The sequence below is a fragment of the Megalopta genalis genome, chromosome 1 (assembly GCF_051020955.1).
Source record: "Megalopta genalis isolate 19385.01 chromosome 1, iyMegGena1_principal, whole genome shotgun sequence".
Classification (NCBI taxonomy): Eukaryota; Metazoa; Arthropoda; class Insecta; order Hymenoptera; family Halictidae; genus Megalopta; species Megalopta genalis.
The window spans coordinates 2,928,156-2,946,077 of record NC_135013.1 but is presented as its reverse complement, the minus strand read 5'-3'; the positions used below and the strand labels follow the sequence as shown (position 1 = coordinate 2,946,077).

Genomic DNA, 17,922 nt, shown 5'->3' with positions numbered 1-17,922 from the left:
ATCGGGAATAATGTAAGCAGAATTAACGGGACGGAGAGGAGAAGGTGTGAGACGGTGACAAGCGTAAATCAAAACTACGAACTATAGGAAAAAATCCATGCGTGCACAAGCGATGCGTACGAAGGATTTGGCTCAGAATCATTTCCAATCCTTTCGAATCAAGCGAAAGACGTGACAAGAAATGAATGAGGTCATTTGGCTGCTACTTGGTGTTTGCAAGGTTTACACACTACGGTGCTCGAAATTAGGTTTTAATTAGCGCTTTCAATTCCATTTGTGTTTCACACATTCGCTGCCCGGCTACGAGATATCTCACGGTGGAAGTTCATTGGCTACAAAAGCGAAGGATTTATTTGTTATTTTTCATTTTTTCTATTATTTTCCTATTATTTTTTACTTATTTTCATGTATCTATTATTTTTTAATTATTATTATTTACCTATTATTTTTTAGTTATTATTATTTTCCTATTATTGTTTACTTATCATTATTTACCTATTATTTTCCTATTATATTTTACTTACTATTATTTTACTACTATTTTACTTACTATTATTTTTCTATTATTTTTTACTTAATGTTATTTTCCTATTATATTTTACTTGCTATTATTTACTTATTATTTTCTTATTATTTTTTATTTATTATCATTTATCTATTATTTTTTACTTATTATTATTCACCTATTATTTTTCACCTATTATGTTTCACCTATTATGTTTCACCTATTCCTTTTTACATATTATTATTTACCTATTATTATTTACTTATTGCCATTTACCAATTGCCACTTACTATCATTAACCTATTATTTTCTACATACTTTTATTTACTCATATATTCCTACTTATTATTATTTATTCATTGAAACAATAAATAATGTCGGTGTCTAGAACAGAATTCTCTAAAAACAGGCTCGGCAAAACAAAAACTTCACTATTCTACACGATACAATAAAAATGAATCTGCTGAAACAATTTCGAACTCATTCCAGAGGATAATTTGTATTCGACGCATCAAAATAATAAATATAATATGAATGTTGCACCAGAGACAGCCGATTCTTCGCATCGAGTACATCGAAATCGTGCTGAACAAAACGTGAAACGTCGCCGGACTTCCGTGAAAATTACGAAATTACGTGAAAGCAACCCGGTGTAAATGACATTTTTCACGGGGTAATTACTTGTTCGTTAGCACGGGAGAACGGTCGTTAGAAGATAATCGCGAAACCACTCACCGTTATCTTCGACGATCCCTCGTACCGACTGCATGATTCCGTCGACGTCGAACTTCGACTCATTATCCACGGCCGTCCGAAACACCGTCAACAATATTTGCCCGATCTTCTGTCTGTAACAAGAAAAGGTAAACAAACAAGTTAGACAATGCAATACGCGTCTATCTACGAGACGTAGATTTGTTTTGCGATACGTGTTACGTTCTCAGACTCGATCGGCGAGTTCTGAAGTCCGCGAATTGGCGACGCGCGACTGTAGAAAAATATTTGTTCGTAGCGAATGAACAGAAAAATATTTGTTTGTAGCGAATAAGCAGAAAAATATTTGTAGCGAATGAACAGAATAATATTGTTTGTAGAAAATGAACAGAAAAAAAATTGTTTCTAGCAAATAAACAGAAAAATATTTGTTTATAGCAAATAAACAGAAAAATATTTGTTTATAGCAAATAAACAGAAAAATATTTGTTTGTAGCAAAGAACAGAAAAATATTTGTTTATAACAAATAAACAGAAAGATAGTTGTTTATAGCAAATAAACACAAAAATATTTGTTTATAGCTAATAAACAGAAAAATATTTGTTTGTAACAAATAAACAGAAAAATATTGTTTCTAGCAAATAAACAGAAAAGTATGTGTTTGTAGCAAGTAAACAGAAAAATATTTGTTTCTGACGAATGAACAGAATAAAGTAGAAGACTTTTGCGCAAGAGGGACGTAAATATTTTTTAAAGACAATTAACCACGATGCAACGTACTCGTAGATCGTTGATACGCGCTGCAGCGGATCGCTGCGATCGAGATCGGCCGTTCGCCGGCGATCGGTTAAAGGAATAACCCGCCGCCGGGGTTGGGGGGTGGGGGGAGGCGATCGCGAATTTCTAAGGGACTTTTCTTTCCCGCGGGTCTCGCGGCGAATAAATCCGCGGCTGAGCCCGCGCGATATTACTCGAAAGACGCTTCCTAAAAGAGTGTAAAACGAGGAGCGGTGAAAGGGAGAGCGGTGGGGGAAGGGGGCGCGAGGGAGGTTTACCCAAGGAAAATTACATTTTCTCGGCGGAATCGCCGCGAATGCAAATACCAGCGCGGGACGATAATTAACGGCGACCGGGGGAGCGCGGGGGAAGAAGTAGTCGGGGATGGAAGTTTTAACAAGGAGCAGAGAGAGAGAGAGAGAGAGAGAGAGAGAGAGAGAGAGAGAGAGAGAGAAAGAGAAATGAGAGAGAAAGAAAAATGAGAAAGAGAGAGAGAGAAAAATGAAAGAGAAAAAAATGAGAGAAAAATAGAGAGAGAAAAAGAAAGAAATAAAGAGAGAGAGAGAGAGAGAAATAAAGAGAGTGAGGGAGGGGCCGATCCGGTCGCCCAGCACCCCCGAAATTCCGCCCAGCATCCCCGAACTTCCATCATGGTCGGCCGGTTTCTCGGGCTAATTCCGTCGCAAGTTCTACTTCGAAGAAGCAGAAGACAAAGACATCGTCGAATCTTAACGATCGGCAGCGGGAAAGAACGCACGTGTGGAACCCCAATCAGGAGCAGACAGCAGGGGGATGGTCGGAAGCTTAGACTCTATACGGGGTGTCCCGGGCTTTTTCGGCCAAACGGTATCGTCGAATTCTACCGGTGAAAATAAGAAGAAAAGTTAGAACGTAGACCGCGGTTCTTCGCGCAAAATAGAAATTTTCAAAGCCGATTGTAAGAAACAAAAATTACGTAAACAATAAGTCGCTCCTTTTAATTATTTCAATAAGTTGAATGTAGCGTAGTAAAATTGTTAAATTCTTATTATTATTATATTTATTATTATTGTATTTATTATATTATTATTATATATTATTATTGTATATATTATACTATTATTATATATTATTCTCGTATATGTTATCTTATTATTATATATATATTATTATATATAGTATATATTATATTATTATTACATATATATTATTAGTGTATAGGTTATATTATTATACATATTACTGTATAGATTATATTATTATATATATATATATATATTATTCTGATTATTTTTGCTATTATTTTTCTACTTAAATCGCCGATATTTACCATAAACGCGTAAAATTCGCGGTCCAATAATAACACAAGCAAACATCACCCAGAACAAAATATTATACAATAATTCAACATCATAAATTGTTTTATTAAAAAATCATACGATAGATACGAAATAACAACGGAGCCCAATAATTCGAAATATTCGTCCACTCACGTCTGTCAGAACCGTTTCTGAGGCGTCGCTAGTTTACGAAAACGCAGCACCGACATCTACGGAAAATCGAACGAATCAGTAAACTCCTTGACGCACAACCTTGGACAAATAAATACAGAGACAAGAAAAATACCGCAAAACATGTTCGTCGAGCATCGGAACGAAATTACATTCGGCACGTCGTTGTTCCGTATTTCGTGGCGGATCGATAGCATCTAAGATACGAAGTTCGACGGCGTGTACGTCAGCCATTTTGAACGATCATTTCTTTTTTATCCGGCGTAACGTCCGACGCGGCCCGGTTAGCCTATCCGAGAGCTCGTGGATTGTCTACACACGCGCTATACGCATGACGCGTCTCTCTAGACCGTACATATACGGTTGTTCAGCGGCCTGAAGTTTGGAAGGGAATCAGTGGTTGTCAGTCGGCCATCGGGGCGGCGCACAGTGACGCGATCTTACGGCCGCTCGAAACAATAATCGTAACTTCTAAACCAATCGATTCTCGACCAAAGTACCTCAGTAATTTCTTAAAGGGAATACGAAGACGAATCGATCTGTACAAAAATAATATACAGTTATCTTAGCAAAAATCGCTACGATTTTGCTTTTCCGTTGAATAAACAAATCTTTCGTCGACATTTGGTATTGTAATTTTTTAAGGACTATTTATCGAGTAATTTTTATTCGGAACATTTTTTGTTACGAGTTACTGGGAATCGAGTAGCGCGCGTTCTAACGTGATTGTATACTTAATTGGTACACATTTGAACGTAACAAATAAACGAGCAATAAATATTTCGATGTAACAGGATAATAAATGATAGGAAATTATGCACGAAAATATTTGCAAAAGTTAGACGAAATAGTATATATTGTTTATAAGATATTTAGAAGCGTTCGATATGGAAGCATTTCGAACGCGCTTCAATTTATTGTTAATATCCGCGCAAAGAAGGTCGCGAAATTTTTCTAAATCACTGTAAACATCTTCCAAGCGTTCGAATGGAACGTTCGAATGAAACGTGTTCCGAATCGAACGGAACGCGCGTCCATTTTTTTGTCCTTGAGCGACGAACAAACCCATTTCTCGAGAACGTCCCGAGATTTGCTCTCGTACACGCTGCTAAAAAGCACGATTACAATTACAAATGCAGGCCGCCGCAAGAAAATTTTGTATAATAATGCCGAGGACGCTTCGAGGAATAGTTTTCCGTCGAGATCCGGCGACATGTTTTACCTTTCCGGAGAAAAGTTCGGTTGAAGAAAAATCGAGCGTATATGGTAGGTCTTTCGACGCGATAAAAGGTAACTTCGAGACAATAAAACCGAATATAAGATAAATAAATAAACCATTTCGCGATCAGAATAACAAGCATTCGGTACCTTCGATTAAATAATTTATTTATATTTATATTTATTGCAGAGTACTTTGAACAATTAGATGTTGGAAACGCCGCGATAAAATAGGAAAATGCATAAGAGAGGAAGCAAAGACATGTATAGTAATTTCTCCGTAATTCGCGCTCAGATTGCGCACAAAAATGGACAATTTGGGAAGAGGAGATACTGTTATTTGAGCCTTGTGGCTCGTTTTTATACTTATTGATTGTGAATAATTATAAAATCGAGGCGCGAGGCTCGATTAATCGCTTTTTTCTTGCGCTCCGTGCGTTCCAATTTTTTAATTATACAAGTCAGTATATTTTATATATTATAATTATATATTATAAAGCTTGAATTCGACATGCAATTCATCAAAAATAAAATTACCCTACGTTTCCACGGTATAGTGAATTATTTCAAATTATTCCTCAGCTTGCAAGCAAAAATTGATAATTTTGGAAGAGAAGATGCGATTATTCGCATTATTTTCTATTTTTTATTTGACAATCGGCGACTATGAAAACGAGCCTCAAGTCGGTAACAATAATCGCATCTCCTCTTTCCAAATTTTGGTGCGCAATCTGAGCGCGAATTAGGTAGAGATTACTGTAAATCGTTGTCCATACTAACGTATTTCCTAATTGTTAAACGTTACTTCTGCTTCTCCTAATTGTTGACGCATGAATAAAGTCTTTACATTACATTACATTACGTTATTATTTTGTTTACCATACTACCGTATCTCCTGATCATTAAGATTTACTTTTCCGCTTTTCTTAATCCTTCGCGCCCGACAAAAACCTCCAGATTACGATTAAATTATAAAAAAAGAAAATATTGATTTTTGTCCATTTCCCGCATCACTGCGCGGCGTCGCGCCAAGTCCTCCAGGAGTCCTGCCGATCAGGAAATCGGGAAGAACAGGAGGAAAAAGCGACGGCGGGCGCGATACAGCGACCGATAATACAGTTCGAAGGGGGAAGCGAAAAAATATGGGCGCGGAGTTGGGGGTTGAAGGGAGCGAAACGACGCGACGGATGCGCCAGGTGTGACAAAGATAGAGAACGCGTTAGAGAGAGAAAGAAAAAGAGAAAAGAAAAAGGTAAAACAAGGGTAGAGAGACGCGGAGAGCAGTTGAAGTCGAAGTCGAAGGGAAGAAGAAGCAAGGAGAGGAAGAAAGACGCGAGAAGACAGATACGCGAAGAGAGTTCGATCCTCCCGTTTGGCCTCGCGAAACGCTTCCCCCCACCCTGGGCCGCGTGAGAGCGGTGGTGGTAAGGCTGCCCTCTCCAGACGTCCGGACTGTGGTGCGTGAACGGATGGATACGCCACGAGCTACGAGCTGCGAGCGAGCGAGCGGCCGGGTGGGGAGCGAGGGGCGGAGGGGGAACGAAGCAGCTACAAGTCTCGTATCGGAGATACCGCGAGCGAGGGAGCGCGAGGGAGGGTGAGAGAGAGAGAGAGCGAGAGACGGATAGAGAGGGAGCGAGAAGCGAGTCTGGTGGGCGAACGGGCGAGCGGGCGAGCGGGCTGGGGGAGGCGAGGCTGCGGTGGGGGGTAGAACTGGCACCAACGAAAGATCGTTTGCGGTGCCCCACCAGAAGTTTAGCAGACGACCGCCGGTGGGGGCAGGCTGTTCTCCAAAGTCGTTGGAGAACGGGCAGAGGGATGGTACCGCCCGTGAACGCCTACCGTGCCGGCGCAAACATGGCCGCCACCGGCGTCGCCGGCGACGGCCGCGACCACGAGGGCGAGGACGCCGACCGCCGCCGACCGTCACCGACCGCGCGGTTCTCGCGGAGCCGCCGCCGCCGCCGCGGCGGTTTCCTTTCCGGCGAGGGCCGATCCGAGGCGGAATCGAACGGCGATCGCGAAGAGATTGGCTCGCTCGGGCGGCGCGACCGTTTCTCCGGGCCGCGACGACGGCCGGCGTTCCCGAGGGACAGAGCGCCGGCCGGAAAGAGACTTGGCACCCCCTTCGGCCCAAATTTGAAGTTAGAGCCCCGGGTAACTTCGCGGCGGTGCGCATGTTCGAGCTTCGGGGGTCGGCTCGCAGTAGTAAGATCGATAGCGAAGACGGCGGTTTCGTGACCGGCGGGTCTACGCGGGCCGCCGCTTTCGATTTTAGGGGAAAGTCGATTTGCCGGCGGATTGCTCGGAATAATGGAACTTCGGGGTTCACGCTTCTGCGACTCTACGATTTCGTTTCCCGGCGAGGCGAACGCGGCGACGAACCGTCGACGTGCTCGCGGTCGGACGGTGGTGAATTCTCTCGAATTTTCCCTCAATTTGCGAAGAAAAATACATCTCGTTTTTATAATTGTTGGCGATCGGTAACTGTAGAAATGAGCCGCGAGCCTCGAATAATCGTGTCACCTGCTCGCTTTTCTCGCAGCTTTTAGATCGAATTGCGTTAGTCAACGAGTTGGCAAACCGCTGCTTTCACGCTGGAACTTTCGAGCCCTACAGTGCTAAAAAGTACTCATGCGACAAAACAACATTTATTCGAACACTAAATACAGATGGAACGCTGACAAAATCGTGTTATTTTTTACTCGAACCTCGGACACGTTGTCTATTACAGAAAATACGCTTGAACGAAGAAGTTCGTCGAAAAGTCGCTCGTTAAAATATTCTTGCAATCTCGTTAGCTCGATTAAATCGATCACCTTGCAAACGTTTAATTTCACGATCGATTTTATCTCGGTCCGGCTCATTCTTTTTCCACGCGGAAAACCCGACGCGATACGTGTTCCGAGTCCGCGACGGTCGAAAAAAGCGAGCAACGATAAATAAATAAAAACGGCGGGAAGATAAAAATCTGCGGAGTCATAATTTCTCTCCCGGGTAAAAATGAATCGATAACGAGACCTCTGTTGGAACGGTTCCAGCGCGTTTCCAATTCGAAACGGTCCGCTAATTAATCGGATAGATCGGGCAACGCGTAAAAATCGTCGATATCGGTAGCCAGGGGGGGGGGGGGAGGCCGCGTTCTTGTTATCGATATTAACCCTTTGCTCTACGATTTAAGTTTCGAGAACGTGTGCTACGAACATCATGCGTCGATCACTGCTAATAAAATAATTAAATGAGAAAAAAACAAAAAGCGGCTCTTTATATCTTTGGCTCGATGTTTCGACCACGTCTCTCAGACGTGATGATCATTTCTGGCCCGACTTTTTGACCACGTCTCTTACACGTGATGATCATTTCTGGCCCGATTTCTTGACCACGTCCCTCAGACGTAATAATAATTTCGGAACCGATCTTTTGACCACGTCTCCCAGACGTGATTATAATTTCTGGTTCGATTTCTTGACCACGTCTCTCAGACGTGATAATCATTTTTGGCCCGACCTTTTGACCACGCCTCTTAGACGTGATGATCATTTCTGGCCCGACTTTTTGAGCACGTCTCTTAGACGTGAGGATCATTTCTGGCCCGACTTTTTGAGCACGTCTCTTAGACGTGATAATCATTTTTAACCCCACCTCTTTTGCACGTCTCTCAGACGTGCTTGTAAGTCAAAGAGTTAATTACACGATGCTACGTCGCGTAGAACCGCGTGCCCCCCTCCCCCCTCTCAATCCGCGAATCTACCCACCGTTCCGAAATTTCATTAGTCGACGAACGAGTCGTCCGCGAAGCCGCCGGAAGCGGAAGTAGACAAGCCGAACTCTTTACGAACACGGCCGGAAGACGCCGCGAAATCCTCGGGAAAGGATAATACGTCTTCGACGTCCCGAGCAGACTCCGTGGATACATTGTATTCGAGTCGCGTGCGCGCGCCTCGTCCCGTATCCCCGTGCAACGAGCAAAAGTGGATTTGCCGGTCGTTCCCGCGGACCCTCTAACGTGAGCCGCGACAGCCAGACGGCATGCGATAAAAGTGGATTCTCGGTCGACGGAATATCCTAGGACTCGCAGCCGCGAGCCTGTTCTCGACGCGCGAAGTGGCTTATCGTTTGAACACGGGCGCCGATCATTAATTGTTCCACATTGTTTGCGACCGCGGAAGAGGGAAACGCGTCTTCTTTCTACAGTAATGTCTCCCTTACTGACGCTCAGATTGTCCACAAAAATGGACAATTCGGGAAGAGGAGATACGATTATTCGAGCCTTGCGGCTCATTTTTATAATTGTGGAGAATTTTTATAACTATGAAAATAAACCGCAAGGCTCGAATAATCGTATCTCCTCTTCCCGAATTGTCCATTTTTGTGGACGATTTGGGCGTCAATCAGAGAGACATTACTGTATTTTTATCCGAATTTAAGAAATGCATCTGTGCGTCTGAAAAATGCGTCGCAAGTTGAGCGATTTAGGACGCGATTTAGGGACGGCGTTAAATCTTGTTGAATCTAGAATCTGAAGAACATTTTGTACGTTCCTATGACATTTAACCCCTTGCGGACGAAGCCGCTCGACGGGTATTGCGTAGCTGTGAACGACAGGTATTGGATATAAAATAAAAATGTTACAAGATATAATTATATTATTATAAGATTATAAATATGTGGAAAACTTTGCTGGTTTCTCTGGTAGTGACACAGAAAGACCAACTCGTCAAACTGAAATTCGTTCTGAATCTACGGTTAAATTAATAAATTTATATTAATAATTAACACTATGCCGTCCGCAGATCTTAAATACGATTCTTTTGTTTGACGCCGGTATAATGGCTTGGAAATTTTAGATCTTAAAAAAAATTTCGAAGATGGCGGTAATATAAATTCTTAAAATTAAGATAAGTCATCCAAGAATTTTCGTGCATAATTCTTAGTTAAATAAGCACGATGCTATAGTTAGTTTGCTGCCTTTTAACAGCCAAGAAATATAGTTCAAATGTTATTTCAGTTTTTTAAAATGCCGCCAAAGTGGTACCACCGGCATACAACAGATAATTATTGCATGGCGCCAGCGTGGTGCCACCGGACGGCATAGTGTTAATAAATTAATAAAAAAGAAAAAAACGGTAAAAAGACTTGGACGGCTATTTGCTGACACTCGTCCGCAACGGTAAAGACTTGGGCGGCTATTTGTCGACACTCGTCCGCAAAGGGTTAAAAGCGTTCGCAGAAATGACATTGCCACGATGTTTCCGGACACCGAAACGCGTCGTGCGGCGAAATCGATTCTGTCAAATCTCCGAAAACTCCGCGGCCGCGAACAGCTGTCGAACAGCGCGAGCGCGCCAGAGATAAAGGCGACCGGGAACGGACGCACGGCGAAATAAAAATAAAGTTGAAACGATGCCATGAATGAACGTAATATACTGATAAATACGCGCGGGCCGCGTTGCGCGACCCTTGACCCGTGACTCGCGAAGCATCGATCGTTTGCGCGCTTGGTCCGGCGAGACGACGACTCGAGCCGAGTATTCGTGCGTATTATTATTGTAGAAAAAAAGATCCGAAACTCCGTCCCTCCGTTCTCGGGCGAAACTCCGCGCGGCTGTAATCGTGTCGCCGCCACCGCCGCCGTCGTCGTCGCCGCCGCCGTGGAACGGAATTTACACGGTAAGCTGGCACAATGAAACGTTACGGGCGGAACTTTTAATTGCTCCGAGAGAAGCGGAGGAACTCGTTTGTTTCCGGCGATTCAACAATGGAAACGATAACTGTATAATTAATCATTTCATTTCCCCGAGAATTTCCACGTAACATTTTGCCTCGGTTGCCACCGGTTGTAATCGGTGTTTTCGAAACTGTTGCGGTTAAATTCTTCCTAATTCGGCTTTGATTTTATAGTTGTCGACAAAATCGGTCGCTATGAAAACCAACCTCTTCACAAATTGTCCATTCTGGATCTTAGCGCGTTCTCTTTCTTTATTATTCGGCTCGAAGGCCAAGTATTAGCTATTCGTAGCTATTTTAGCATTATTTCAAGGATTTAGGTCTTTTGGCATCAGCTACAACATTATCGAATAAACATTTATAGCGATAAAACAAATAATTCTAGTGACCTCAATTTTTTATTAAAAATTTATTATATACTACGTAATTATTACATAAACAATTTATATTGTATATATGTAATATTTATATTGTACAACATTATATTGTATATATACAATATTAATATCGTACAACACATTATATATTGTATATACACTATTTATATTATATATACACTATTTATATTATATATACACAATTTATATTGTATATACACAATTTATATTATATATACACAATTTATATTGTATATACACAATTTATATTATATATACACAATTTATATTACATATAGATAATTTATATCACATATAGACAATTTATATTGCATATACAAAATTTATATTATGTATATACAATTTATATTATATATATGATTATTATTATACATAATTATTACATACATATAATATTAAATTGATATATTTTATATTAATTTTTGTACAAAGTTCAGTACTTCTTATCTTTTGTAAGAAACATTAACATTCTAAATGGTATTTTCTCCCGATCGATAAATAAATAAATAATAATAACGAACGATAATTATATATTCAATTTAAAATAGATACTAGGAGTATGAATCGTCGGCTGACGGACAGCGACCTCTCTTCGACACGTGGCCCACTGCGCGCCGCCGAAGATAACATTCAGAGAGGTTATAATTCCAATCGATCGTCGATCGAACGGGAGACGAATACCCGTTCCGTTCGCAGAATAAACGCGGAGGCCGCGATCGAACGGTAGTCGAACAATCATTCGACAAAGTTTATCACGGCACGCCGCGGCGGGTACAAGTTGACTGCGCTTTCCAGCTACCGGAAGCCAGCTGTTATCTCAAGAAGCAAGCCGGCACCGAACGACAAAGGCTCGTCTCTCCGACCTCGTCTTTGACACGAACGACCTACATTCAACGTGCGCGACGGCCGGCGATCGGCGGCCAGGATCCGCGCATTCGACGCGCGGATTTTTGCCAAAATCGCGGAGAATAAGCAGCGAAAAGGGAATTACCTTCGGGAACACGCGGAATCGTCTAAAACACCGGCTGAAGAAAATATTGCAGTCGCCGAAAATCGATAGTCGACGATTCGTCCACTAATCCGAAGTTAATGAACAAAATTTATTAACAAAATTGTTTTTCGTTGCGTCGGAGAGTGAAATGTCTCGTTAGAAAGTTCTTTGTTTCTAACAAAACAATTTATTTTTCATTTATTTCTATTTTTCATTTATTTAATGAGTGTCGATGAAAAACTTGTTTCAATATATTTAATTTGAGACGACGATCTTAAAGTAGAATAAATTTAACAATAAATCAGTCTCCCCTACGTCAAATATACAACAGCGAAAACTTTAGAAGAACTTTGTTTATTAAATCGATAAAATTTATTTCGTGAAAATTTATAAACATTTAATATTTTTAGGATTAATTTTTTATTTACGGGAGAGAGGGAGAGAGAGAGAGAGAGAACGAGAGAGAGAGAGCGAGAGAGAGAGCGAGAGAGAGAGAACAAGAGAGAGAGCGAGAGAGAGAGAACAAGAGAGAGAGCGAGAGAGAGATAACGAGAGAGAGAGAGAGAGAGAGAGAGAGACAGCGAGAGAGAAGTCAAGAACGAGGAAGAGAGCGAGAGAGAGAGAAAGAGTAGGAGAGAGCGAGACAGAGAACGAGAACGACGAAGAGAGCGAGAGAGAGCGAAAGAGAGAGAGAGAGCGAAAGAGAGAGAGAGAGAGAGAGAGAGAGAGAGAGCGAAAGAGAGAGAAAGAGAGGCGATACTGAATTTAGACGTTCGTCTGCCCGAGCGAAGAAAAGCGCAACGAAGCTAACCTAAAATTTCAAAGTCGCAAAAAAGTTCGACGAAATCCCGTTCGACCGGAAATAAACCCTCCGGACCCACTATACACTAATCCAACGTTTAAACTCATTCGCTGATGTTGCACGAAAGCCGATAGTTTATAGGGGACTCAAGTAAATATTTGTTGCTTACAATGAAAATTATGGAAACACGGCCGCCCAGGAAACCCTCGAAATCCGCGAACAATGAGAGAAACTCCAGCGACGGGTCAAACTGGCCGTGCATTCACGCGGCGAAGGTTAACGCTCACCGGAAGCCGAATAAATTGCCATTTCCACCCCCTTCGGCGTGCCTGTCATCGTCGCGCGACCGATGATTGTTTGTCTGGCAATTTTTCTCAAGGAAGCGAGCACCACGCCGGGACAAGATATATTCCCATGGGTCCAACGGGTCCCGAAAAGCCGCCCCTTTCGGTGTCCCCGGTCGGATCCCTTTGCCGGGGCCGAGGATTCTATTGGCAACAAGACGAGGGTAGTTGACAGGTCTCTGTGGGGCACGCAACGGTACTCGAATTCTCGCGGCCGAAACACCGGAGTCCCATGCACGCAGCACTTTCCACGCCGCGGCTCTTCACACGGTTATTCTGCCCCCCCCCCCCCCACGGATCCGTTCGGGAACCCCCCAGCGTTTTCCGAACGCATCCGATTGTCCCGCGTCGCTGTGCTTTCCTCGGCAGACTGCGTCGCTTCGTCGCAAGACGAACGCGCCGAACGGATCCGTGGAGGGGGAAGGGGAACAGCGACACACCGTTGCTTGGCCGAAGCAGCCTTCCTTCGCCGAAATTTAATCTCTCGAGCTTCGTATATTGAAAATGTTTTATTTTTCTATATATATAGAGAAACCTTGAACGCTGAATCGTTATTTATTTTGCAATTATTAAAGTTGTAAAGACGCTTTCGCCGGAAACGATTGTATAAATTACATTATTGAATAAACTGTTATAATGAAAATTGTCGTGATTAAAACTGTGCATCCGAATAAATTGGATTATCTCGCTTCTACGAGTCGACGCACATGAGTCAATTTTATGAGTCAGTAGATATGTGATGTTACAGGTCCCAAAATATAATTAGAAATATTATAGAAATATAATCGTTTTGAATGACTCTGTGCCAAGATACTGTGCATTATATATTAATATATATAATATTAAATATATAATATTAAATATAACTGATAAGCATTGAATCCAGTTTGAATAATTTTCTAATTAATATACCACCAATAGCCTCAAATTAATAACAATTGAGATATACAAAATAATAATAATAATAAAATAACCATGAAAGAAATTTAGGGAAATAAAACTGTTGAACAAAGAGTTGTTTAACCTTTCATGCGAAAAATATCTCACGCTTACAACTGTTTACAATTTTTCGAGAAAATCTCGCAAAGTCTGAAGCGTTACAAATTTGTCACTGTTCGCGCGACCGCTGTGGAATAATTTCAACGAATAGATGGATGCCAGGCAGAGTATTTCGACGCCTGGGTAAGCAGTGAAGCGGTAGGTAGGCGCGCGCGCGCTCGCGCTCGCGCACGTCCTTGAACGCTCGTATCCAATTTCAAAACAAACCACGGCTTTTTAGACGTTCCCGATGCTCCGGCGGAAAAAGTGTTTCGAACAAAAGTCGCTCGGTATTCGCTTCTCTACAAACTGGAATGACGAGAACCATCGAAGAACCATTTCGTTTCACAGAAAATGCCGATCACCACGACTTTGTACAGGTTAACGCGTATTTTTGATTCGATAATATTGCAGCCGGTATCGAGACGAATTCAACGACCCACAGATACATAGAATTCGAAACCTTGAAACAACGGTAAAATAATTTCGACGACTGGGAGCGAGTTCTCGGGGCGCCGTGCGACGGAGGACGCGAGACGCTCCACGGGAAAATTCCCCATAGCGATGGTAATGAAAGCCGATACAGGTTTAGTGCGCGCGCGCTCGGCTTCGATACTCCTTTCGAGAAAACTTCTCGTCATAGAAGCCGCAAAAAGGAAATCGGCAACAACAGGCCGAAGCCTAGCAAGCACTTAATTCTCGGAAGCGTTTATCGAGGGTGAACGATCAGTTCTCTCTTCTTTTTTTGCGGGGTTCGATCGAGTAGAGGAATTAGCAATAAACCGACTATCGGCCACGGATCCTTAATTACCAATTGTCTCTGGATGCTCGCGGAGAGGGGAATAAACGCGGCTCCGGTCACGCTCGTAGCGATGCCGATCGCTCTAGATCAGGTAAACAGAGTCCTTTCATTTTCTATCTCGCTCGGTCGATTCGGTAATCGAAGAGGAACGAATGCGGCATTTTTCGAATGCTCTTGGCAATTTGGAACGAGGCAGATTGCCGATAAATTATACAGGGTGTCCCAAAAATGTCTCGCAATCCGGAAATGGCGGGTTCCTCAGATCATTTGAAGCAACTTCTTCCTTTACAAAAATTTTCTCCGAGGCACCGTTAACTAGTTATTAACGAAAAACAGTGACCAATAAGAATCGAGTACGGCTGACGCGAGGCGGCCCAGCCAACCCCAGAGCACGAAGCTCAGTTCCGCTCATTGGCTCGGTCGCCTCGCGCCAGCTGAGCTCGTCTCTCATTGGTCACTGTTTTTCGTTAATAACTCGTTAACGGTGCCTCGGAGAAAATTTTTGTAAAAGAAAAAGTTGCTTCGAATGACCCAAGGAACCAGCCACTTTCGGATTGCGAGACATTTTTGGGAGACCCTGTATATTTCGATTGACCCGTTTTAGAGGATGTGGACTAATTGTGTATATGAAATTATTATTGTTTAGAATGATTGTTATATCTTGGCGGAAAAAGTGCATTAAAATTAGCACACTCGTGAATAATAATTGACCCGTTTTAGAGGACGTGGACTAATTTGTGTATATGAAATTATTATTGTTTAGAATGATTTTTATATTTCGGCGGGAAAAGTGCATTAAAATTAGCACACCAGTGAATAATAATTGACCCGTTTCAGAGGATGTGGACTAATTTTGTATATAAAATTATTATTGCTTCGAATAATTTTGAAAAAATTATACATACAGAAAAAATGTATTAAATTTAGCACACTCGTGAATAATAACAGCACTAAGTAGACCGCAGTTTTTATGTATTTCTGATAAAAATCGAAGAACATTTTTATATTATGTACACCTAGTGAAAATTTTATTTCTACAATATTTTTAAAAGTAATTATCTCCTATAATTACGAAATGCTTCTTGGAAATTACACGGTGACCCAATTGTTAGCGAGCCTGTTTTATTTTGACATTTAGATGCTGTCGTTGCAGCAGGATAAAAGGATCCAACCGTGATGAATGAATATCCGATAATGAGATACATTTTCGTGGCGAACAACGTCCTTCTGTCATTCTCTACGCCACTGGAACGATTCCTTTTCCTTCCGCAACGATATCAGACGCGAAAGAAATCTCTTAAAAGCAAATCTTTCCGTCGCACATTATTTAGAGAATTATTTCTTCTGTCATATATGAAATAAAAAAGATACAGAATACCGAAATAATTGATTAATTGAAATTACTTTCCGAAGAAAAATTGCGATACATGGGGCTGTATGTCTGTCGGCACGCCGAGGGTGAATCGAAGAACGCAATTTTCCCGGAACCGAACAAAGACAATCTTCAGGCTGGTCGTCGGGGGCAAAAGTACACGAGAGTCCGTGGGGACGGAGGGGCGCGGAAAATCTGGGCCCCCGAGAGCTTTGTAATTTAGGGGAGCAGCCAGCAGCGCCAGGACTGGCCAGGTGCGCCTGTTTCGTCAGATGCGGATAACGGGAGGACAGACGGAGAAAAATGACGGTGGAAGAAACAAAAAAGGGAGAAAATTTGTCCGCCGTCTGTATATGCATCTGTCGTACGGGACGCGCGCGCGCACGCACGCTCCATTCCATTCCATTCCGTTCCGTTCCATCCGTCTTAATACACCGGGGCATTGTGCCAATGAAAGAGACGCGCATCAAGCAGAAAAACCGTAATTTGTCGGGCAAACGGGTCGGCGTCCCCAAATGTCGCGCCGCTATCGCGTTAACCGTGTCCGAGGGTTTCACGCGACGCCGTTTTTCCCGTTTCTCGGTCGGTGACATCGCGGTGTCACGGTCAACGGTGGTTTGCCGATCGTTTCGCCGTTAAGGGTTCATTCAGCGCTTCCGTCGATAAGTTAGGAATTCGAGATCAAATGGCTATTATTTGAATATTTTATTCGAAACATATTTCGAGTGCATTATTCGAGTCGAATTTTACTCGATAAAACGTTTAAAATCGAATTGTACTCGAACGATATTTCGAATAAATTATTCGGATTAAATTATATTTCGAATAAATTATATTCAAATCAAATTATATTTCGAATAAATTATATTTCGAATAAATTATATTCGAATCAAATTATATTTCGAATAAATAATATTTCGAACAAATTATATTTCGAAATAATTAATTCGAATATAATTTGATTCGAAATATTTATCGAATACAATTTGGTTCGAATAATTTATTCGAAGTATAATTTCATTCAAATATAATTTATTCGAATAAAATTATATTCGATAAATATTTCGAATAAATTATATTCGAATATAATTTTATTCAGACAATATTTTGGATATATTCTACGAATAGAATTTTAAGCAAATTCGAGTCAAACTATATTCGAATATAAATTATAAGAATATAATTTTATTCGCACAATATTTCGACTAAATTCTTCAAACATAACCTTATTTAAGAAATATTTCAAATAAATTCGTAGAATAAAATTCTGAACAAATCCTTTGAGTCAAATATTATCCAAGAAATATTTCGAATAAATTCTACTTATAAAATTATAAATAAATTCTCGATCCAAGAGAAATAATGAATGCGTTAGGTTACAACAAAGAGATCCATGGTAGATATAAACATCGAGAGCGTGCGTCAGAGAAAAGAGACAACCTTTTCCAAGGACGTAAACAATGACCACTTTCGTAGCCAATAGAACATATTTTCCTCGAACCGATGACGTCACAAGTCTCAAATTACAAACTGTAAGAACGCGCAGTCGTTCGAGCCACTCTGTTTCAGCTTTCACTGTCGAACAACGTCGAGAGAATCGGTGGATTAACAGACCTCGGTCCGGAGGAGATCGCGAGCAGTTTCCGCGAGGCATAAGCAGAAGCGTTAAAGCCGATCCGTCGGGGACCGACTTCCGCCCGACGAGCTCGGGAATCGGTCGGCGCGTAAATCATCCGTGGTTGA

General features: G+C 41.7%; 1 protein-coding gene across 6 annotated transcripts in view; it reads right to left on the bottom strand.

The window, feature by feature from the left end:
- The window catches only part of LOC117223580 (serine/threonine-protein phosphatase 4 regulatory subunit 1), a 331,703-nt gene that overhangs the window by 40,051 nt on the left and 273,730 nt on the right, over positions 1–17,922 (bottom strand). For all 6 annotated transcript variants that reach the window (XM_076518935.1, XM_033475937.2, XM_076518953.1 and 3 more), the window contains one exon: positions 1,241–1,353. In XM_076518935.1, coding sequence (XP_076375050.1) covers positions 1,241–1,353 — 113 coding nt within the window. The remainder of the gene's footprint in view (positions 1–1,240; positions 1,354–17,922) is intronic.